The sequence below is a fragment of the Gadus chalcogrammus genome, chromosome 6 (assembly GCF_026213295.1).
Source record: "Gadus chalcogrammus isolate NIFS_2021 chromosome 6, NIFS_Gcha_1.0, whole genome shotgun sequence".
NCBI classification, from domain to species: domain Eukaryota; kingdom Metazoa; phylum Chordata; class Actinopteri; order Gadiformes; family Gadidae; genus Gadus; species Gadus chalcogrammus.
This window is the reverse complement of record NC_079417.1, coordinates 9,644,015-9,669,515: the sequence shown is the minus strand read 5'-3', so window position 1 is coordinate 9,669,515 and position 25,501 is coordinate 9,644,015. Positions and strand designations below refer to the sequence as shown.

At 40.4% G+C, this 25,501-nt stretch overlaps 1 protein-coding gene and 1 long non-coding RNA gene across 3 annotated transcripts in view; one reads left to right on the top strand and one right to left on the bottom strand.

Moving 5' to 3' along the window:
• LOC130383874 (uncharacterized) overlaps positions 1-17,156 on the bottom strand; it is an 88,499-nt gene extending 71,343 nt beyond the window's left edge. Inside the window, exons 1-2 of the long non-coding RNA XR_008895857.1 lie at positions 17,081-17,156; positions 16,880-16,989 (exon numbers count right to left, since the gene is read on the bottom strand). This is a non-coding gene — a long non-coding RNA (uncharacterized LOC130383874). The remainder of the gene's footprint in view (positions 1-16,879; positions 16,990-17,080) is intronic.
• Positions 1-25,501, top strand: part of edil3a (EGF-like repeats and discoidin I-like domains 3a) — a 77,710-nt gene that overhangs the window by 14,048 nt on the left and 38,161 nt on the right. Inside the window, exons 2-4 of one of the 2 annotated variants that reach the window (XM_056591751.1) lie at positions 2,942-2,968; positions 9,686-9,814; positions 23,437-23,550. In XM_056591751.1, coding sequence (XP_056447726.1) covers positions 2,942-2,968; positions 9,686-9,814; positions 23,437-23,550 — 270 coding nt within the window. Of the gene's footprint in view, positions 1-2,938; positions 2,969-9,685; positions 9,815-23,436; positions 23,551-25,501 lie in introns of both variants that reach the window. The other variant, XM_056591750.1, reaches the window with a different exon arrangement.

Below are 25,501 nucleotides of genomic sequence, written 5' to 3'. Positions count from 1 at the left end.
ACGTATAGGTTGGGTTAACAGTGGCCGTTTGGTTCCATACACCCCTGAGAGGTTAAAGAGCTGGTTTTACAGGCTGGACCTTTTCATCACAGTTACTCCTGCATCTATAGGGTTTCCCCAGGGAGGTTGAGGCACATTGACGCTTGACTCATTTTTAAACACACCCTCCGGCCCCCTTTCCTTCTGCGATAGGCACCGCTGCCCCCTCATTCTGCCTGTCCAAGGATGTGGTCCCTGGTGTCCCGGCAATGTTGCATAGTTATCTCCGGCGCCAACCAACAAGCCCCAACCGCAGCTGGTAGCTCCAGCTTTCCCCCTGGGCGCTCATCCTCTCCTGGCAGCCTGCCACGGAGGTCTTTACCAGGAAAATGAGTTCCGGCCCCCGCAAACACCTGCGAGCCCTACCCCAAGCCCCGTTTCCGTACTCCACTTTCTATTGTTGAACTAAATTGTAGCACTAGGATATTTATATCTTTCACTTACTAGATGATTGTCAATCAATGGATGGCTTTCTTAGGACTAAAAGGCAGTTACCAGAATAGCCAAGGCCTCCTGTAATGCTTTAAGGTCATGGTTGGTATCTATATATCTTGCTGACTTGAATGTGAAATTGTATTTTTTTTTGGTGTCCAACCCCTTGTGTAATATGGTAGAATTTACATGTGTGTAGGATGCTGTTAAAATATATTTAAATGTGCCTAAAATGACAAATGACTATTGTCTCATCGCCAGCGAAACTATGCGTTTAACATGCATGTCCGGTGAATGTTTTCTATTCTGTACACCTTGGGGTCATATCAGCCCCTATATGCCGGACAGACCATTCGGTTCCCGTTTAGATTATGGATGTTATTGCATCCCTCCGGCCCTTCAAATTAAACCGGTTTGTCCCGGCATGATGGCTTATCGTGCCGGACGGACGTGGATCTGCTGAAAAGAGATCTTTTACCAACGTATCTGAAGAACCGTTTATTTTTTTAACAAACTCCAGGCTTTCTATTAAAAGCCTACATATTTCATAGATTACATCTTCTAAGGAATATACAAATATTACGGAGGTAAGAGTTAAACTTTGTAGTAGGCCATTGAGAAATGTACTTCATATATTCATAATGAGGACTGAGAAGAACTATCATCCTATTAAGGAATGTTAAAAACATATCCTGCATTTGAGTGATAACTCTCCTGGGTTTTGGAAAAAATGAAAAGTGCTCCTTTAGAAGTTGGGATTTAGAGAAATGACTAGAACTCTACTCGACCTGAACTTTGATCAGTACAACGTTTTTATTTTGTGTGCCTCATGAACAACAAAATCTATAAATGGAGTAAAAGAAAAAATGCATCCATTTGCAAAACAGTAGGCACTACTTTAGATGTTTATCTGTGTCTTCACATGTTATTTATCTAACTCTTTAAGCTTGTTCTTCATGGGTCATGTAAAGAGTGAGTAGAACATTGCATCTCAGAGTATTAGGTCCATTTCCCTGCTTAAAAAAAATGTTGGCCTTGTTTAGCCAAACCAAGACTTCGTTCACTTCTTGTGAGGTAACTTGAAGAACCCCATGTTGTTTCAACATCTCAAAAATGTGTATGTGGTCCGTATCCCTCCAGCACAGCGTCAAAGTTAATTATTTTCTTCTTTAGCTCAGCAGAGTCATAACCATATTTCCGGAGTAGGAACCATATGTCGGGTGTTGTAAGGTTTTCAGATCATATCCATTTAGTGGTTGTGATAAATGCTCACTGACACAGACATAAATAAGCACACAGACATTAACACATCTAGGGAATGCAGTGTGTCTTCTGTCTGTGAAGCATACATAGCATTATTTTAGAGTGAACTCTCAAGGAAACAAAACAGACACAACAGAAAGACTGGGCATTGAAAGATGCGTTCATATGAGTTTTTGGTGCTTTATTTGGAAATGCTGCAAAAAGTCAGTTATAGATAGATAATGGATTTAATCGAGGCCTACATGCCTTTTGTTGACATGAGTTCTCTCTTTCCTGCTTACTCTATTGTTGCCCCTTCCCATATGCTAAGTCTAAATAAGCATGCAGTGATTTCGAATAATTAATGCCCATAATATTCATACCTTATTTCCATGGGAACCATGGTCATTGGTAGGCGGTGTCATTAACCCAGCAGGATCTGAAGACTAATCATGCAACAATATCTATAATGGTCCCATTTATGCCGATAGGCATAAATGTATCTGTTTAGCAATAATACATTTGTGTTAAGTTTAAATAAATATAACAAATAAAAGTTGATACAAAAAATGCATATCTAGTAAAAATTATGGAAAGTTTAAAAGCCTTTTTGGAACAAGGTATTTGCTCTCATAACCTTTGGACACAATCCTTATATAATTAAAATATTTCTGGATGTTCTGTTGTTTTCCCTCTTATTTCTATCCAGTGATCTGTCCCTTTTGTGTTATTTGTGGTTTTACTGGTGCATGTCAGCAGGGAGGTCAGGCTCTGTGGTAATGATGGTAGACAGACCGGACCTGGGCTCCACCGCTCGGCTATGGTATTAGCCCTGGGATTACGAGTCAGGGAGGCGTGTATGTATGCCTTACAGGCTAATCCTACTGTGGTCCAGAATGATGAACACATTTTAGCCAGAGGCCTCCATCCAGGGTTGTGGCTCTGGGGAGGAGGGGTTGCCCGACACAGTGCGTTAGATTATCTTTCAGTTTTTTTTGTGTGTGCGTGTGCGTGTGTGTGCTGTGCATATATGCTCTTGCCTGTTGTTTATCGTCCATATGTGATACCTCAGATCTTACTCTACGAATGCAATGCTTCTAAACATTGAGGAAATGTGTGGCCTTTGCCACATGCTACACATTTATGTTATGCATTACCACACAGGGGAAACTAATCGAATCTCCTTTCTCTTCACCCGATTCTCCTACTCTGTCTTTCTCTACAGCAGCAGATGGTGAGGAACCAACTACACCAGGTGGGCAATGTTCATGCTCTGTGACGTGTGTGTGTGTGTCTATGTGTGTTCGGGCACACGCAAGCGTGTGCACTCATGCATTTGAGGTGTACGTGTGTGTGCAATCAGATTTAGACATTTCATCCAAAGGGACTTCCATTGTCTCATTCTGGTGCACATTCACACATTATCAGCGATCTCTTGTTTTCTCAAGCACTCTACCTATTCCATCTTTCCGATTGGCTTCACCATCTCTATTGTTGCACTCAACAGACCTGGGCAGCAGCGAATATACACTTATCTTTTATTCACTCTACCTGCCTGAGATTTTATTATTTGGTAGTCTGTCAAATGGTAAATCCCTCAATTGTACTACTTCTAAAGTGGTTTTGCAGTGGTGACACAATTTGTCACAAATAAACCAGAAACCATTTTTACCGTATTTTTTGAATTTGTATTTCGTTGTCATTTATGTTAATCCATCAAAATAACTGAACAGATTTGTTTCAAAGGAAGAAAAAGTGAACGTTGAATAATGCATCTTGGGCTCATAACGCGAGGGTGAATCTCATTTTAGGAAATCTTATTGACAATTTGTAGAAGATAGCTAAACATTGCTAGGCAGATGGAATTCCCTGTTTTTTTTAATCCATGCTATGGTCAATTTATTTTGCTAGAGTGCACTTTATAATCTATAAAAATAAAAGTTGCAATTTAAATCTCACTTGAAACTTTTCCCTAAAAACCAACCTTGAACCACTTAATCCCTTTAGATTTAACCAAAGAACAGAGCTTTAACCTGTCCTGGTCCCGTTACCCAAGAGCTCCTTGTATTGTAATCATCACTAATATGATTCTTCCAGGGGCACGTGTATGCACACAGACACACGCACACATCCAATTATCAAGAGATCTGTATTAGGTGTGACTGTTGAGCGGTGACCTGGAACTGGACGTGGGGGGGAAATAGGGCAGAGCGATGCAGGGGTTCAAATGACATGTGACAGGCATCAAAAAAGGGTGGTGCTCTGGATAGAAAAAATAAAAAGTCACATTACTGACAGGCTTCGCCTGTAAAAAAACTCTTTGGCAACGGTTTCTAATGTTTATGTTTAACGTGGACAGGCATAGGCTAAAGCGATGTCACCCAACCGTGCGAGGGTGCGACTACCTTTTGCTTCGATGTAAAGGCCCTGACAAACCCAACCAACGTCAAAGAACTAAGACTGCGGATGTATTCAAACCGGAAAGAAAGCAGCGTTTGCCTTCCATTTCACACACCACTCTCGCTCAGAAGGGTTCGTTATATAGCCACTTCAAAATAAAGAATATTTGAAAATTATGAATGATCAGATGAAATGAAGTGGAAAATGAGACAATCCCTTAGTGTTCCCTCTTGACAAAGCCGTTTGCTGGTTTGCTCACTTTCGTTTTCCCATCTCTTGCAAGGGTTTGCTTAGGCTGAACAGCCATTCAGAGCGGCCTCTGCACCGATTCAAAATACGGCTGAAAAAAAACATCTATGTAGGCTAATTTATCAAGGCACATATTAGTAACGATCATTACTATGACTCCCACGATCTAGGCTATTAGGCCTACCACGATAAGATGGGTATTAGGCCCCAGACAGAACATGTTTGAGGGGTAACAATAGGAAATGCCTAGATTGTTTAGGATTGAATAACAATAGCGATAATGGCATCAACCTTTTAGATATTATATTATAGGACTGAACCAATAATAACGAATCAAGCCGCTGAGAGCTCTAACCGTACTCTGCGTGAATGGCGCAGCATCTCAGAAAAAAAACAAAACACACTTATTGTATTAAGGGTTAGGCATATTGTACAATTCGAGAGACATATTTGTTTGGGCGATATTGAATATATTTGGTTCTCCTACTATACTGTACATAATATATGCAGACAGAACACGAAGTGATATTTCACATTGGTGCCATCATGACTGGTGCTTCTAGCCGGTGGAGCTGGGATTAGATGAAGGTTCTGCATGCCTCCAAGCGCCTTTGGAGGCATTCCGTCTTGAATCTTTTTATCTCTCATAGGCGGGCACTGGCATCTTTTGTCTTGCGAGTTGTTTTTACACGGCAAGGGTGGATCCAGGGTGAAGCAACACACATTTCTCATCCCCCTAATAAAATCTGGATGTAACCAATATCCTGGACATTTCTGAAAATAAATTTGTCGTGTGTTTGATTCATCATACCTTCAAAAGAACACATTGCTGCGACTGTAGTAGGGTACTTGCTTTATCAAAAGCTAGTTTCCTTGGAAATGCTCGGAGAAATGCTTAGAGAGTACGAGAGCGAGAGAGAGAGGCATTGCTTTTATCTACTTGTCTAGTATTTGCAAACTCTTTTTTATTTATAGCAGACATAATTAAGTTGTATCATGTGCAGTATACTAATAAGTCCAAATTGTTGTCAAGCGGCAGTTAATTTTTTTCGTGCGTACAATGCAAGTCATTTCTACAGGTGACATTAAATGTTTTAATTGTACCACTAATATGGATAAGCAGATAATGGATTGAACGTCTGCAAGTTGAATACATTACAGCAGTCGTGCAATGAAGAAAGGACTTGAAATGTTCGGAGCCAGATTCACTAACTGACTTAACCCATATTAGATTCGATTATAGTCCATTTTTGCATATCAGGCTTTGCCGGCTGGACAACTTTGGAAAAAGTTGCTTCTTCCAATTAGAACTTTTTATGACATGGTTCCTCTGACATTTCCATGGCATTTAGTCTCTGACATGCCTCCATCTTCTCTTGCAATGACGGCTCAGAGTCACAGAATTTACCTATTTTTGCGGGATTTTAAATTGAGTTGATAAATAAAAAATGCACTTTTGAGTGTTAGTCATCTAAAATAACTAAGAGGAGGCCCCTTTTAACCATGACACAATGGCAAAGGTTATGGTCGGGACATCAAATAAAGCAGGCATGGGATCACCCAGGGCATCCATTTGCATTTCAACCGTGCTGTGGGCATCAATTGATATTAAGTGATTCAACCTCTTTAAAAATATTGTTGCAGGATGTGCAGATGCCGAAAACATGCAAAGTGGAATCAACCATCCATTTATGAATAATATATAAATACATATATTATATTAGAGACGTACGTACGGTGACGAATTAACAGAGGAGGGGACTATTCCTCATCTAAGTTAACAGCATCTAAGATCTATTTAGCGTTACAAGACACATTACACTATAGGGTAGTGTACAAAGTGGTCAGTAGTCTTACAACCCTTTTTGAGACTGTATTGCAGTGGTTGCAATTACATGGCTGAGGTAGCTACAAAAATGCATGTCCAAGTCGATGAATTACACAGGGAGATGGTTTCTGGATTTAACCCAGGGAAAGATTAAGGGATTGCTGGCGCTTTCTTGCCAGATATGCAAGAGAGCACGGTCTCAGCCACTACAGTAAATGGTCACCCCTTGTCTTGACCTACTTGACTGGGATGAGTTAGACCGTAATCAATGCACAGCCAGCCGGGGATTCAAAGGAGATGAAACGGAAACTGGCTTTGCAATGACCCCGTTCAACATCCTGAACTTGACTGATCACAGGGTTGGTTCAGAGAATCAGCGTTTAATTGTTCTGCTTCTTTACCATGAACAATATGCAACTGGCTTTGCATAGAAAATACTTCAATGCATATCTCAACTTAAAACAGAATAATCCATCCCTTTAGATCCCTGAAGTGCAGTTCGTTTTCATGCTGTTTTGCCAATTAACATTGACTACGGGAACATGATTGTTGGTACGATGTGAATGATAGTTACCATCCCGAAGAAGAGAAGAATCACAGTCATATGTACCAGGAACTTGCCAAACTGCCGGCCTTGTGAATGATCTGCAAATAAACAGGGGCTGCTTTTCTGTGTTAAGCATTGTTCTGGTTTTCACCACTGATTGATTGGTCTCTTTGCAGCCTTGTAAAGAAATCGCCTAGCTCCTGCTGGACAAACTGTAGGCTCCCATCAATCACAGCCCGAAGGCTAGCTTGTACAACAAAACAGGGGCTGACATGCACATAGAAATGCCCCTCCTCACCTTCTCCTTTAGACATACATCATCTACACACCGACACACATGCACCCACACATACACACACCCATGCACCCGCAAACACACACCCACAAAAACACAAATGCACACATCCCCCCACACACATACACCTTAAACCAAGGGAAAAGCATCAAGCTCTATCAAGATCTATCAAGATCCATGGAAATGTTTATGTGTGCATGCTTCGGCTTGCCACGCCGCTCACAGATGGCATTAGTGGTATTGTAGCGCATGTGTGTTTACATTGGCATGTGTAGATGTACGTTTGTTGTACACAGTGCCGCTGCTATTCCTGAATCATCAAAATTATGATTACAGAGATTTCTTTATCTAAATACATGCTGATGCAAATCCCTCAAATGTATACATACATACAATTAATGTTTACGCTTCAATACAATTCATGATTAATTGTGGGTTATTTTAAGAGCGCAGAACAACACATTCTCACTATAACACACCCACTCCACAGCCCTTCCTTGCCAACCCACCTTCGACCATTTTCCCTCCGTACCTTTTTCTGATTAATGCACTCTCCATTAGGGAGGCTGTCGGCCTGCATTGGCAGGACCATAGATTGCCTAACCAAAATGAATGTGAACCCTGTCACCGTCTCTCTTGCTGAGCCAGGCCTTTGAGGGAGGAAAATAAAAAAAACAGCCTTTCCCTGGTTCAACTGATTAGCCCCTCATCGTATTATTACTGAATCAAGATTAGCCTCTAACATAGAGAGGACTGGATGGAGGATTACTGCAATGCATTCTGCATAATCTTAATTCTACACTACATGGAACAATGCAAGCTTTCCTGTAGCGTTATTATTTTAATAGTATGTTGTCATCTTGGAATGTACTCTAATTGGGTATGGCTTGTGGAGATAATGCATTACGCAAGGCTGCACTATTTCACTAGAAACCATCAGGGTGTCCATTGCTATTGGCTTTTCATTTGTCAAAATTAATTTAAGTACACGACTGTCTTCAACTTTACAGTTTTTTTTTGTTGTTAAACCTTATTATTTCTCTAAAAGGAGATAGCGGCAAAAATTCATTAGAGGCAAGTGTAAAGAAAAGCTCAGACTATACTTTTTTAATCATTTAAAAATAACATTCCAAAATAAATGCATTTAATCCAGTCTATTCATCACTATCTTTAAATTTAACGCAACGGTTTTCCATGTCTTCGTAATTGACATTTCTCACTGAATGCTCTACTCTACTTCATAGTACTGTCCTCACCTCCATGTTTGCATTAATACATCTCCCGGGAGGGATTTCACAAGTTTCTCCAAGCCTCCGCCTCCTCAAAGTTTGACTGTCCCCATGCAGTGATGCTGCTCCAATGCATAAAAGATGAGGCAGCCCCCAGCAGGCCTTAAGTTATGAATCCAATAATCATGTATCAAGGCCCTGTCTTTTACATTTGGGACCACACCGCAGGTTAGATAGGTAGAGGTTTTAGAAGTCAGAGTTATGGTCGCCTGATGCGGACACAGCAGCTAAAGGAGTGAATTGCTGAATAATCATCCTTTTAATTGATTTCTTTCTTGTGAACTTTTCCTGTCTATAAAAGAGTGATTTGGACTTGAATTACATTCTCCTTTCTTCTTCAAACAATGGTATAAAGCATCATACCATTACATAAATCCTTTATTCTCCACACACGAGAACAAAACAACCACAAACACTATTTTCAAGTCAGCCCTTCTGAAGTGTCTCCCTGCATTTTAGATTTAATTAATTTGTTTTCATTTAGAATAATTGCACTTCACTTGTTTATATTGAACAGTTGGCAAGAGAATGATTTAAACAAAATTAAAAGTTAGGTAATTGTATTCACAGCAAAAAATGCTAACAATTATTCAATAACCCCAGCGAATAAATCAAGAAAATACCACCATTCTTACATAGTTTACCTCCATGAATGAAACATGTTATTGTGTTACACCCTACAACTGCTATTAAAATGAATAGCACACCCAAAGTTCAGTTCAGCAGTAAACCATGTAACCCTAACTCTTTTAGTGTGAGGTTCGGGCCGTAGATTATATAGGCTGTTGGCATACGTATATTGGATTAAATGTTCTTCATTTTTATGGTTTGCCATACAGCCATTCCTTGCAGTCCTCTGAGAACCAGGAGGATTGTGATGAGGGTTTCCTTCCCTAGAGGGGATATATGTAATCACTGACATCCAGCTACCTATTGATTTGATTTCAAGTCGTCTCCAGCCCTGTCTGCCGCGTCATGTCTTTCTTGTTCATGTCAAATAGTTGTACTCCTACACTGTGTGTGTGTGTGTGTGTAAGTGCATGCATCTGTTTCTCTGCGTGCGTGCGTGCGTGCGTGTGTTTGTGCGCCTTGCTAATCTTTTTAGCTCAAAGCTGGTACTAATATCGTTGCTTTTATGAATAACCAGAGAATATATATATTTCCCTGTATGCATTTGGTTTCTTAGTGATATACTTTGTATTGTAGGGATACTCTACATGATCATTATAAATATTCTCATTATTGGTAACCATTGAAATGTACTGGTGATTGCTTATCCCCAGTACTTTTTGATTAGCTTACGTAGCAGTGTTCAGTATTCCATAAGCGAGATGTTTCTAACATGTAAGTGTGTTCTTGTCCAGGTCCCTGCCATCCAAACCCTTGCCACAACAGAGGAATATGTGAGATCAGTGAGAGCTTCAGGGGCGATACCTTTATTGGCTACGTCTGCAAGTGTCCACCCGGATTTAGTGGAATTCACTGCCAACACAGTAAGTCAGGCAATTAGCCAATGATTCTTTATTTTTCTGCTCCCACTTATCCATATTTTATAAGTTCATTACTGCTTCTTAGCCCAGTTATATGCTGGTTGTTTAAATATTTCACAACCCAGAGTAATGACCTTGGTTAGTGATTCACTGGCGTGTAGCTGACATGAAGGGAGCTTTTGTTTAAATAATAGGTTCAGCAAAATGATCGGGATTGTGCTGGGGAAAGTGCTGAGGAGGCTTTCTTTCATGCTATTTTAAAAGGCATTTTCATGGGGGGTGACAAGCTTTGCGGTAACATCCTGTGTAGGTTCTGGACCATTGTTCTCGATAATATTTCTGCTTTATTCCCAACAACCATCAATTAATTTTATTTTGAATGGAAAAGTCTAACAAAGGTTGTCTGCGTTCGTCTACCAATGCGATTATTTTCTTAATAATATCACTCCCAACAAATCAAAACCTTCTAGTTTGTGCTATTTTCACATTTCTAAGGCAAAGTTACTTTTATTAAAATGCGTCATTGCAATACATACCAGCAGGTATAGCAGTTAATTGTTGCTTTTGTTTGGAAGTCAAATTCGATTATTAAATAGGGGGCATTTTGTAGACTCAATGCAACACAAGCTTATAAACATTTAGTGCTTAAACATAGCTAATGTGGAAATGAATGCAAAGTATAAAGACAAAAAAAATTAATGAATGAGAACAACACCAAGAAAGTAAAATCAATAATGTGGTATTTTTGTATAAACAGCAAGACCTTAAACCCCATCAGTATATGCTTCCTTAACTGGATTCTAACAAAATTACAAAAAAGCATAAGTGCTAGAGTAGGGAAGCTAATCATTAAGTTTGAGTCGGTACACTAATTTTTCTCGACGATATAAAAATAAGTGACTAATGCTACAAAAGTTTCAACCCTTTAAAATATACTCAGACCAAGCAGTCCTACTATTTTATAGCAGAACAGCCCAGAACCTGGGCCGGAACCAGAAACTGAAAAGGCTGGGGTTGCACCTTGTTTCCTGTTTCGTTGCTGACATTTGTACTGAAGAGATTCACACTCATGGTACGAGTGCAAGCTTTCAGAATGAGATTTAAGAAAGTATTGCTAAAGTTGCCAGTTACCATGGCATTGGTATTAAACCTTTACAGACTCTTTACCGTTTATTTTTACCCTTTTTGTTTACTACTGCTGGTTGAGTTCTTGCCAATTATTCCCTTATATGAATAGATTATTAATCTAAAGTCTGCCTTTGAGGCTAGATTGTCTTTAAGGAGTAAAACAGAAAGCGTGTGCAAAGACAATCTATCATGCATTATAATGTCGGACTACCTACGTTAACATTATGCAGAGAACTTTGGTTGCCCAAACTGCATATTCATGTTTGTTCTAATTCAAGTGGATGCATATACATATAGCCATGAAACTTTCTGTGCTTGTTGGGTGAAAGTAAAACTCCTCATTTTGGCATTTATTTTATTTGTCCTTTCAGAACAAGTTAGACAAGATAAAGCAATTCCTGCTTCCAGTTTTATGTTCACTAATGGTGAAAAGTGGTAGCATTCTTGCTGCTAAAAATGAGAAGAGGCAAACCATTAGCCAAGCGTACATTTAATAATTAGACAGTGTCTTATGTTTTCTTGGTCTTACAGGAGGCTATTTTTATGTAACAACATAGTTGGAAATGGATTCACTGCCACGGACCAGTGGCCTATCAGCCAGCCACTGTGGGCGTGATATATAAGCACATCATGAATCGATGTCGCCCACAAGGTCAACCTCCCTCCTCTATGTCTTGGAGTTGTCTCAGTTCCTTACCAAGTGGGGTTCCTAGCAGCTTTGTCGATATGTTTAAAGTAGGGCTATTTATCTAGTCGACTATTCTAAAAAACTAACGGCAAAAAAAAATAATAATCGGCAGCAGCCATCTGAAATGGTTAATTATAATTGTATTCCCTTTTTTAAAATGGGGCTGAAAAGTGTGACATGCATCACTGCAGACAGTGCTCATGTACTGAATGTGGGACAGTTAGGAGTGGTCCAGCTTTGGAAGTTTAATTGATCATCAAAAAAATGATATATTCGTCTGTCGAGGTGGGATAAAAATGTCCCTGAGATTTATTTTATCGATTCGCTTTCTGATTACTGTGGGCAACTGAGCTGCCATTTGCCTTAAACTCTGTAAATGAAGTACAGACAAAGGCTAGGTCAACATAATCAGGCACATCATGGTTTCACTACTGTGAGACGGAATGAAGGGACGGACATTTCAGCGACGAGGCTAAACAGGGCGGGCTCAGTGCTGCGGAGCCAATAGGAGTGTGTCGCAAAATATGCGAATAACAATATATCTATCATCGCCACACTTCTCCAAATCAAAACACCAGGTCAGAATCCATTTCATGAGAAAAATGACCGGCTCAAGATCTCCATCTCTATCTTGTTTTTCCTCTTCTTTAAAAATGTAGGGAAATGAATATATACTTCTGTCTACACAGTGAGTTAAGATCAAATGTTACCTTCAGAATGTCCTTTAGGGATGAGGTACCTGGGCCGATTTATATCTGTATTTATATTCAGCAATTCCCTTTTGGTTTTTCATAGCACTTTCTTTAGCCTATACACTGTCATCGGATATTGTCGCCTACAGCATGTTTTTTGGTTCCTCTGGCCACTGCACTTGCATCTTGTTGCTTTTAGAAACCATGAAGCGCTTAAAACTGCCTCACTTGTAAGTCACTTTTGAGTGTCACCTAAATAAATAAATGGAATGCAAGTGTGATCATCCAGTGAGACTTAGATCATGTCAGCCTGCATGCTAGCGTTCTGCACACATTATGATGATACTTTCAAACGATACATGTGCCAGCCACATTTAAATCTTTACTGTTGCTACTGGCTTTAGTCTGGGAGGGCCGAATCCAATTTCACACCTTTTTGAGCATTACCATAAATACTAAATGTTACAGCACCCTGCATTTTGCATTGAGTGATATAACACAAACATAAATGGTGAACCATGAACAACTCGGGGAGGTACAAGCTTAACCAAGTCTTATTTCTATGTAACTATGTGCATGAGTTGACTTTTTTTTTTTACTGAGCTCATGGAAAATCCAGTGTTCAACCAGCAAGCCAGGATGCTAGTCCAGTTAGATGTTAGTCACTTGTAGTGGTCGGTGAACTGTGTTATGTTTTGTTATTGCACCTCCACTGCAAAAGAAAAGACATAGAAGATGCATTTTTTCATTTTTAGCTTAAGATCAGTGTTACAGCCTTACATTGTTTCTTCTCAATAACCCCATCCTCCAGGGCTTGTCTTTTGGAACAAACCCTTCCTCTTTTATTGATCTTTAATCAGTCTCTGCCCTTCCTTTGAAATACTCTGACAGGATTGGATTGATTTGAGGCTCAAAATGGAATGTATGTTGTTTCTTTTGTTTTTTTGGTTAGGACAGGGCTTCATATTAAATCATGTATTGACAGTTGGCTATCATGGTGAGTTAACCCTGGCAGCTTCACTGCCGCAGGGACCGGAGTGGCCGGGCCAATGTTTACCATTGCGGCCTGATACGAAGCTGCAAGGGGCCGTTACTGTCAGTCAATTAATCTTGGGAAGATTATGGGCAGCCTTCGATCCACACATCAAGACAAGGATATCACATATTCCTTTCCCAGAGCCTCTTTGCCTTTGGCTCGTTCTCCCAGCTGTAACGTTTCATTCCCCTTCTCCTCCCTTTACCTCAGTAGCACACATCCTTTGGTTTAGGCTGTATTGGGATAGTTGCTGCCCTGATGGTAGCGGGAGCTCCTGATACTTTGGCTTTTGTCTTGTGTGAATCTACTAAGAAAGGCCAGGGAAGAAAGATATTTAGAGATATATTTATTTTTTAATCATTCTGCAACAAGGCTCAATTTCAGTGGAGCTTTAACGTTTCTAAGCACCTATGGTGAAACTGTTCAAAGAGGGGAACTAACTTAATTTTACAGATAAAAGCACACATTTAAATTTAGTTGTTGGCTGTATTTAAAAAAAATGTCTGGAGCAGCTTAGTAAATTGGATTTAGATCGAGTTATAGTGTGACTAAAAGCAACTGAAAAAAGTAGCCATTATTCCTCATATGGAAGAAGAAGTACGTAGATTAGAGAATAGCAACTTATTTTGAAAATAAACTGAAATTTATCTTTAGTCATAGTGCCTACGGTCTGTTTCTGTTGGTTTAAACTATTTTTTCTCCTGCTAAGCCTTTAAGTTGCATAGGGAAATTTAAGATGTACATGGATTATGCTAATCTACAGTCTCATTTTATTTATATATTGGTAAACCACTTCAGCCCCATTGGGACAGCAAGAATGCAGTATATTAATCATCTTGATTTATATCTTTAATCGTGGCAAACCCTACTATATATGCAAGTATCCTCACAACGCAGTGCTTATAATATGTACAGTAATATATATAGATACACACACACAGTATTTTGAAGTGTATGCAAAATATTTCTTTTAGCACTTTATTTCACCCAAGGACACTGTTGTACCACACATATAAACATGTTCCTCTTCTATGGCTAGCCCTGAGATCTACAGGCCACTGGAAGCAGTCAAACTCTCTCCTTTGATCTATTACTGGGACAGAGAACCGTTTGGATGACATACCGCTTTCCACGCAACACCCTCCCAGCACATCATTTATGAGACCACAGACCACCTACTCTCTCTTCTCTTGCTGTGTGTGTGTGTGTGTGTGTGTGTGTGTGTGTGTGTGTGTGTGTGTGTGTGTGTGTGTGTGTGTGTGTGTGTGTGTGTGTGTGTGTGTGTGTGTGTGTGTGTTGTTACTGGAATTCTGCTTTGCAAAATTGTGTTCCGTTAAAAAGAAAAAGAAAAGCACATTCTGAGATCTAAGCTCAACAGAACCCATCATAGAGTTTTTCCTTGATGTGTGGAAAAGGTAGGGGAAAATTGTTCCCATGGTATTGATAACCTAAATAATGCAGTTGGTATCTCTTTAGCATGCAATGCATTTGTTTTTGCTAAAGGGCAATATAAGCACGCTTCCTAAGCCTGAAACAGTTTGGTCTGTAGTGGCCTGTTAATTGTGTCATCATAATTAATTGGTGTCATTGATATAATTATATGCCCTTGTTGTAGGCCTAGATTTTCTAAATGAAGAATATATTATTGCTACCTTGTTCTTTGAAAAATCCACATGATTGTTTAGTTATTACATTCATAAATATTAAGCACTTCAGTTTGACCTATAGGTTATCATTGACCATTCTAACCTGTATAATAAATAAAATATATTTGCATTCTTAAATGGAGTCTGGTGATAGACACTGACTGACTGATATACGTGGGGAGCTTCAACAGTGCCGAAGGTAAACATGGTAATTACCTACTTTGCAAGTTAGCAAAGTAATTGCTAGCTAACGGCAATTATGCCAAATTGATTCATTATCAAATCTAGGGATGGCAATTTATTTGAGAAGCATTTGTTGTCATATTTTCACGACAGCAATCAATAAATCAAATGCTCTGTCAAATGAAATACAAAACAGGTGTCAGTGGCTGTCGTCCAATCATTACAGTTGGTTTGAAGGAAAAGATTGGATGGCCTACTATGCTAGAAACAGGGTATACTTTGCCTGTATACCCTGTGCTCATGACCTGGGTCTTCCACAAGGCTAGGCAGACAAATTGCTAAAGCTAGAGAGTTAGTCACAGGATCTGGTGGAGTGGATTTGGAAATGATTTCCAAATGACCTACCCTAGCCCCAAGAGTGTGATTGGTGTGTGAGTGGTTCTAAATGTTCTTAATCAAAGTGTTTTCTTTGACTTACGGTAAAGAATTCTGCATTCTGTAGGTAATGTCGGATGAATGTTTGAGAAATGAGTCAAGTCAAGGTAATTTAAATAGATCTTAAAAGATATTCCAGTTTCAAAAGGCTTCACGGGGCCAGAGCCAAACAAGATCTGATGGCCCCCCTCTATCACAGGTCTGTCAAATTGACAAGTGCAAATAGAAATACAAAAATCTCCAACAAACCAGTGAAAAAGAGGACATGACCTTGAGAAAGAACACAAGAGTGCATACGGGTCTATATGATGTGCTTTTCTGATGGGTGTTAAAGGCCTAGTCAAAGATCTGCTTTGTAAATCCCAATGTCAGTTTGCCACTGTGTGCATCCAACCAGACATTCTTCGAGCCAAAGAGGATATGACTCTATTTCCTGTCTGTCGAAAAGGGTTTGGAAATAAACAAGGGTGCTTGGCTCATGGTGAACCCATGGGAGAAAGGCTGAACTTCAGAAGCATAACATCATGTCAGCTGATGTTAATGCATCAGCAATTTGCCATAGATTTTCTCTCTCAAATTAGTCTGATTTGTTAATGCTCTTTCACAAATTTTCCACAGACGTTATTGGCCAATATGTATTAAAATGATGAATGGATATAAGTGTATTCTGTCATTCCCATCAAAACCAAGAAACATCCCCAAGCAACACCTGATCTGACGTGTTGGCAGTTATACAGGAGAAGGAACCAACCAGAGTGACCACAAAGACACCAGCCACACTAGATGAATGACTTGACACCACATACTTGTTCCAAAAAAAAACTAAGATGGAAATCATGCACAACGTTAATGCGGGTTGACATTGTGCTTTAATTTGCACCGTGATATTATAAGCTTGATGTGTGAAAGTTGCTATCAAGTTATATTAATAATTTATCTTCCTCATTAATCAGCCATGCCGAAACAGAAAATCTTATATATAATATGTCATGTTTTAAAATGCATTTCAGTCGTGCACACACAGTTCAATAGTGACCACACAACTACAGAGTCTCCAATAACAACATGAATTTACTCATTAATCAACCTCACGAGTGTTACGCAGCATCCCTACCGCACTCTTTATTAGCCGGGTAAACAGCCCCGCCCGTAACCTAATGTCTGCCCCTAGATGGTGCATCGAACTTCAGGTATGTTCCTAAACTTTCCGTGGGCGAGTGCAGTCTTACCTATCTAGGGGGTTATGTGCGAGGTACTCACCGCAGGTCCACAGCCACCGTACGCGAACAGCTGTCTCTCAGTGTCACGCCGCACCGACGCCTCGTCTCCAGGTGACCAGCCCTGGCTTTGAATCCCGTTGTTTAGTTTCCCTGTGTATTTACAAACAAAAGTTCTCTTATCGAAGTTTCTTGACAGAAAGTTGTGCCCTTGGAGTTCAGTCGAACAAATTCTGATTCTCACCTGCAGAACCTCCAGAGACCATCTACCCAGAGTCTCACTTCCTGAGACTCACCTGCCGCCTCAGCTGTTGTCAATTACAGCTAATGAGCACCTCAACACCGCCCCCTCTGTGTGATATAAGTACTGACCCTAACCCAAAGCACTCCAAAGCTAACCCTATTCCTAAGATCGTAACAACGAGGTAGAACAAAACATGATAGTCTAGACAAATAATGACCCCTAAGAACATGATATGGTATGCTAGCCCACGGTGCATGAAGGATTGGGGTCACAAAAAGGCACAATTTATTTGAGTTAGTCAGTTCATTTTATGTGGCACCCACATTGATCTATTCACCATATTTGTTAAAGGGGACCTATCATGCTTTTCGACTTGTATGACCTATAAAAGTTGTTATAATGATTGATAGTCATGTTTAACCATACACAAAAAGCGATGTTGATTTTCGGTAAACTCTTTCCCTCATCTGGGCGCTTTCAGCCTTCTCTGTCAACGCTCGGTTTCGTCCTTCTCCGCCCTTCGCCCCCCTCCTGCCAACCCAACTCCGTTGTGATCGGTTACCTTCCTTGAAGCGACGCGTGGGCGGATTTGACCAGGCATATGGGGGCGCGGCAGGAGTGCATCTACGTAGATGATTTCCCGGAAATATGAACAAGGGAATCCCAAGTGTTTAGCGCTCTGCACAGCCACCCCAGACTGTCAGCAGGGAATACGTCGAAATGCATGTACGTCATTATTTGACACTTTAGTATGGTTAAACATGACTAACAATCATTATAACAAAGTCTATAGGTCATAAAAGTCGAAAAAGCATAATAGGTCCCCTTTAAGGTATAGACATCTATGAGTTGTCCAAATAAATGGTTGATTTGTCATGGTTGAATCTGAAACCATTGTTCTCTGAATAAGTTAACTTGTATATTTACGCGCAAGGTTGTAATTAAGTAGGTCTATGTTTCCATGGCACACCTTCCATGTATTTATTGTTGTATATAGCTGGTATGATTAATTTTACATTCATATTTGTGCAACCATGTATCCAAAGTCTAAGCATGTGTGGTCAGGTAGTTTTCTGCAGTGATCTGCTAATGGTTAGCAGGTCCCTAATCATTCAGATAGTGCCGTCTTCAAGAGATGACACAGCATTTTATCTGATGTGGGCATCATCTATACACCAGTTCCATGTACTTAAGAACACCACATGGGGCTGGGCGCAAGACTTAAGGTTTTGTCAACCGTGCACTTCAGTGCCTAGAAAGTACCAGACGAAGCATAGTCGCGCTCAATTTGATGCAACATCTGCAAAATGTTTCTGTGCCAATAATAACTGCTCGTTGCTTTGGTTATTGCACCATACAGTGGATAAACAAGACAGGAGAACACAGGTGGCTGAAGCTGCAGCCCTAAATATGTTGAATCGCTTGCAAACAAGGACTACATACTATAAAGTTGAAAAGATACAGATACATAAAGAGGGGCTGTCAGGAAGCCTGATACCAGAGTAGTTTGAACTGGTTTACAAGGTGCTAGTGGAAGAAAACCTTCTTTAGTTTAATTTCCATAGGATAGCTAATGGATACTATGTCATGATATCTGCATTGTTGTGCTATATTGCTGTGAGTTAGCATGTGTTCTCTTTTTGTTGCTTTATGTTCCGTCTGAGAAAAACTTTTTGAGAAGTAGTTTAACCAAATAACTACATAAAAAGCTCTTATCATGAGACGGACATCCGGAACTTGTTCTGATCAGAGTGCAGGATGTTTCTTAACTAACACGTCACTTATACCCCTCACTTATGGTCTCTTAGCACCCACCGTGCCTATTTATCCTTCCTGAAGAGAGTGTGTTTCATCCTTCCTGTGAAAAGCCTTGTATGCTTTTGCAGGCGCCCTAATTGAAGTTTAGATATCGCAGTTCCCTCGGACTGCATGTTCATTTCCGAGCACTCTGTGGTTGTGAAGGTGTGCCTGCTGGCAGATGGCTAGAATGAAAATAGAAGTGCTCTTTCAATAAAAGCATTACAAAGATATTTCATTTGAGTCATTGCCAGTAATATACAAATGTATTGATCCCAGATGGGAAATGCATGTGCCCAAGCAGTACAGTACAAGTACAGGATATAAATATACAGATATATGTATCCATTCACAATGCATGCACATATATTACTTTACAAAGATGTTTAATTTGACTCATTGGCAGTAATCTAGTGACTATAGTGAGACGTTGGTATACACTTGAGTGAGTTTGAGTTAGACTGAGGAAAGCTGAGAAAATATATATGGACATAGTGGATACATAAAGTTGCTTAGATTAGAAATAATGAAAATAATCGGTGTATCATTTCAGGGGTATGTCCAAAGGTATGGGAATATTGTGCAGCATAACATACACTTCCTCTGTGTTTCTGAAGGTCCGGTTGTATGTCTATGTTTGGCGTAGTGCTTCATTTTTTTTCACGTCGATCACTATGTCTCTCACACACCAATTTCCGAAGCTTCGGTCTCAGAGCTGCAGGGATTTTCTACAAGAGCAATTCTGATTCCGAGTGGAGTACCCTTGAGACACCCAATGTCCTCTTCGCACAACTTCATCGTAGTCTTTAAGACTAAAATGATGTGCGTAGCTTCTCAAATTAATAGGTCTGCAACATATTCCTGCCATACATTTGAATGGCAGGTTTTGTTGAGAATAACCCAGCTGAAGGTGTCCTTGGGAATACATTATTTTTACACACTTGACCTTACACGACTATATATATAATTGCATCCTCCAAATCTCTCACTCTCTCTCTCTCTCTCTCTCTCTCTCTCTCTCTCTCTCTCTCTCTCTCTCTCTCTCTCTCTCTCTCTCTCTCTCTCTCTCTCTCTCTCTCTCAAAAGAATGACATTGCATTTCTCCTTTCTGTCTTATGAGTTTGTACTGTATGATGTAAATATTGAAACTACCCCCCCCCATCTGATATTTTTTCCCACATCATCCATTTCTGTCAGCAACATTAAAGGTCGAACTTTTGTGTTTCTCCTCGCAGGGACTAATCGATCAATAATATCAACAACAAAAAAAACTGTTCATCTGCCATTTTCCTAATCTTAAACAACTATAAAAGATGAGTTCTATGCAACCTCATTGCTCAAATACACCTGTTTGTTTAATTTATAGGATTTTAAACAATGGATTTAGGATTTTTGGTAGATTACCTGCTAATTATGTTTGTGGAGCTGAAAATGTGTGTTGACTTTGGGATGATTGCAACGCCATTTTCTACTGGATACTTAAACCAATGGAGTGTTCAGGTCAAGCACGCCGTTGAGACATGGACACATTAAGGAGTATCTCGGTGGACGGACCAGACAAATTACCACTCTAACACATCTTGCTCCAAATTGAGCGTTCCCTTCTTCATGTAAATCCCAAGTGGATTCCCACGCAGTAGCTCATGGAAGGAGGGGGTACCTCACAGGGCGACGTGCTTCACCGGCCGCATAGCAGGTGCAGTCTCGGTTGAGGGTCAGTGCAGCCCAGCGAGAGGTCACTATTGACCCTACCTACCGCGGGGCCGGAGCCCGCTCCCCTGACTCTCCACAGCCAATTTAGCGCTCAGCGGCGGCCATAGTTCCTGACACACAGCGCCGTTCGCTGCACTCATTATTGTCCCACTGAGACTTTTTTATTTATTTCTTTACGGCACAGAGGGGGAGCGCAGAGGCACGGAGCGCGGTACTTCTTTTATTCCAATCAGAGCACAGAGACAGGCTCACAATAGAGCTGCTGTCTGTCTTCGCGGCTGGTATTGTTTCCGAGCCTTCATGTCTGATGAACAAGGACGTGATTAGAGCATGGATTTAACAAAATGTGTACGCGTTACTTTTTTTGGTCTCTTAATGAGTGATTAAATATGAGGAGGCAGGTTAGTGAGTAAGTGATAATAAGCCAGTGCACTCAAGTTTGTTATTGTGTTGCCAATCAATGCAATATAATGGGACATGGTTTTATTTTCTATTACCCTATGTCTCTCTCTGGCCCTCTAGTCATTGCGGACTAGAGACAGTGTGTCAATCTGCTTTCGGATACGTCTCTCTTAACATATTTCCACCACCCAAGCCTCTACTCTGTCACATCCTTTTTTCACCTGGATCTCCTCCTCATCTCCCTTCTCATCTTTCCGTTGGGTGGATTACCTCTGTTCCGTAAAGTGATGCATTTCCTCCTCCGCACCCCCCCCCCCCCCCCCCCCCCCCTGCCCGCCCTCTCTACCCCACCATAGCTTTTCTCAGCGAGAGAAAAAAGTCTATCTTTTCCACCGTTGATCCTCCATGAGCCGATGGCTTCTAATGAAAGGCCGGTTAGTCGTGAGACTGGCTGTGTGTTTTCTTCTCTGCTCTGATACGTTTTGCCCCTGGGCTATATGGAGTTGCTCTACGGCCCGTTCCAACCCTGAATGGTAGCCTTGGAAAAAAGGCAGGTTTTAAACATTAAGATAAGAGAGGGAGGAATAACAACGTTGGTTGACACTGATAATAGCCCTTAAAGCTGTTTTGTGCTGTATGCAGAACACGTTATTGCTCTTTGTAAATTGCGGTGGGCTAATCTCGGTATCAGGGCAACTTATTGACATCAATATGTTGACGGCCTGATATCGGCCTATAATTAAGCATTCACACTGGTCTTCAGTGTTATGTGTCTAAATTGCATTACACACCTCAATAAGCAGTTTAAAAACATTAACTTGTATGTTTGACTTGGCTTTAGGTCTTCAAAGAATGTTGACATATACTGGATTTGTTGATAGATAATGTTCCCTCATTCCACAATACATTTAAGAATTAATAGAACAAAAGATTTGCTTGGGCTACATTATTATACACTTCTGAATCAAATTCATTAGCATTGGGTTAATGAGAATTACAATAGTTTTGTGAATCTTAAAAACTCAACTGATGATTGTAAATGCCAGCGCTAGTTGGCATTTGTCAAGTTAAGAGTTTGAGTGGAATCCGTTTAGCCGGAATTAATTAATACCTAATCCCCCTTAATTGAAACCGCGTCCCACAATCAAGATGATTCCCTTCCAAGTGTGTTGTTTGCTTATTTTAATTAATGATGTGTTGTTAGAGAAGAGGCTTACAAACAGCTAATTACAAGCTTGACCAGAATGCATGCAACACAACAATTTAGGGGAAAGGTCCACAGAACGACAAATATTTCTTAAAATCTTAATATTTGCAGTGATTATTTTTTTCTTTCCATATCCAATTTTATACAGCCTGGACAACATGGCTGGGAAAATACACAGTCTGCATGAATCATAAATACTGTCCCTTCTGGCCATGTACATTTTTGGTCACATATTTCTGAGTAAAAGTGGTTCTGAATTTGCATTTCTAAAGCAACATAATAAATTAAGGAAACATAGGTGAAGACTGGATTGTCAAACTGACTGGATAATGTGGATTTATTTTTATCACCTGAACACCTATCACCTGTAAAGTGCAGGTGTTCTAAAATTCTAATCTTAATCCTGTAGCCCCATTAATACCACTATTTAGCATAATCGTTCTCAGTGGGGTAGCCCCATTAATACCACTATTTAGCATAATCGTTCTCAGTGGGGCCTGCCATGCACTACTTTGCAGGTTTCTTAAACTGCGCATGCAACGTTTTTTTTATCCCATCTTTTAACTACCGCAGTGTAACAGCTAGCAGAGCATGATTCTTTATCATAAATGTATGACAGGAAATGTACTCTTGTGTCTGGAAAAGGGTTCCCTGATGTGTGAGATGTGGAAGAGGTATATTAATATGCAAGATAACAAAATTTGAGATCCAATAAAATGGCCTTTTATGAAACATTCATGCAGTTTGGCCCACATGCTGAAATACAAAATGATGCGCAAACATACACACACACACACACACACACTGTTTAATTGAAATGGGTATTGTAATGTGTTACATTAAATGCTATCTTAGTTCTTCCACTAGAAATTCATACATTAGATTTTATGTGTACTTATGCTAAACAATGGATCTTTAAGTGATACTCAGTAAAAATATAAACTTAGATGGAAATAATTTTTTACACAGCTTTAGAATATTTGTATTATTCCTAACAATCTAGAAGTTGACTGTCTAGCGTTCATCACCTCCAAAGGAGCCGTCTGATTTATTCATTCCCCAAGCCAATGTCTTTGTGAAAGTTTGTATGGTCAGGCCAAAGCAGGTACCAAATGGAGCAAATTCAATAAATGCTCCCCAGCAATGCATGCTAATGAGAATGAGGGCTTTCTAATTGCCTACATGTCCGCTTCAAAGAAACAAACGCTCTTGTTTTTTTCTCCCTTGGCTCTTCTAGATGTTAACGAATGCGAAAGAAACCCCTGCAAAAATGGGGGCATTTGCACTGATCTGGTGGCCAACTACTCCTGTGAATGTCCAGGGGAATACATGGGAAGGAACTGCCAATACAGTAAGTACTATGGTTTCTCCTTTTAACTTGTTCAAACAGCATATATTCCCTGTACTCTTTGAAGGGCAAGGCCAGCGTTGCACATGGATCCCTTTCAAACCCATCTTGAATGTGTGCATCAAGAGTGATCAATAATAAATGTAGTATTATGAACCAAACATTGCATGCATTAAAGACACTTGGGAGTGGAGATCAACCTTTCACATTCCATGTGTTGTTCTCTGAACGAACCACCCTTAAGTTGGGGTTTCCATTGAACTCGATAACACCACTCCTTCATTCTCCTTTCCAAGTATCTGTTTCACAATCCTCTGAATCAACACTGCTTGAAGTTGTGGTGAAAAGCCCCACCCAATGGATCACAAAGAAAAGTGCAAGGCTGGGGAAGGGGTGGGCGGGCGGGCGGGATGGTTGAAGCACAATATTGCTTCTGTGATCCTTCAATGCTCAGTTTAAGTTCTTTATTTCATGTCTTACAAAGCTACAGGACATCTAGTCCCAGATGTAGCACTCTTGGCAGTAGAATGGCCTCGCACCCTGGAAACCCAATCACAGGGAGTAAACACTGAACTGTGCAGACGTCACAGCCAGTGTGTTAGCTAACCCTCGTCCCTTTTTCAAACCCCGGCTTAAAGTAAGAGACGGGTTTGTTCATTGTCACTTATTTTACAAGTGGTTTTCATTTTATGAGACAGTAAAGCTCAAAGGGGTTTTATTTTGTTTATTATGCGGTGCTGAAATTGGGTTTTCTCACCCAAGTAATATGTCAGGATTATGATAAAGATGGAATGCAGCCCTGAACCCGCTAAACCCTATATATATTGGGGTTGCTTGCCTTTTTTTTTTTTTTTTTTGTTTGGTTAATTGTAAAATTTCGCAACGATTCCTATTTCCAATTTTCATCATGGGAATTTTATCTCAATGGCACATTATGATCGATGTGTGTGTGTGTGTGTGTGTGTGTGTGTGTGTGTGTGTGTGTGTGTGTGTGTGTGTGTGTGTGTGTGTGTGTGTGTGTGTGTGTGTGTGTGTGTGTGTGTGTGTGTGTGGGTGTGTGTGTGTGTGTGTGTGTGTATAATTAATTCAGCAAGGCTCAGCGAGGCGGTTGGGACTTTAGTTGTAGGGCTTGTGGGAGATGGATTCAGCTGTCAGAGCCCAGCAGTGTCAGAGTTAGTGATGTGTGTTGTCGCAGGGCTGATGTATGCACGGGGGCCAGCAGGCCAGGGCTTGGAGGGTTGCCCCCCCAGCTGCCCTGACAGACTACATCTAGCAGAGGTTTCATTAAGAGCGGCAAGGTGAGAACAGCCACAGCTGTGTAAGAGTTGTGTCTGTTCAACGAAATACATCAACTATCTGGCAAAGGAACCTGGCTACATGATGAATGAAAACGAAGAAGGTGATCTACTGAGGCAGGTTGAGGCACTGCCATTTAAACCGTTTCTCCAGATATTTCCTCAAAATTTATCAAATAGCTCTTGGCGAACAGACTAGACTACTTTTACTACTTTTGTGATTCATTGCCCTTTACAACGAGCTGTCAGATGAAGAAGTAGGAAGAGATGGTGGCATACTTCCTGCAGGACTCAAATACAGAGACTTCAGGTTTTCAGAGGTAGTGTAGCCTTCCAATAAACAGGAAAAGTTGTCAGACTTTCAGGCAAGGCACCTTGGATGCAACCCTGTGCTCTGGTTGAGAGAGCTGTTTATTTCAGGTGGTATCCAGTTAGTTTAGTTTCGCTTTCAGATGGTGGAGTGACCAGACTCACAGGAAAAACTGGGTGTATGGTCTAATCTAATTTAATTTAATTTAAATTGGCAGTAGAATGCCCTGACCAAGGGGAAGCATTTAGCTGTTGAAGACAGTCTGTGGACAGAGTCTGGTACATGCCTTGGTTGACTTGTTCCAGGTTGTATCCAGAAGAGCCAAAATGTGACAAATTCCTCAGTCAAA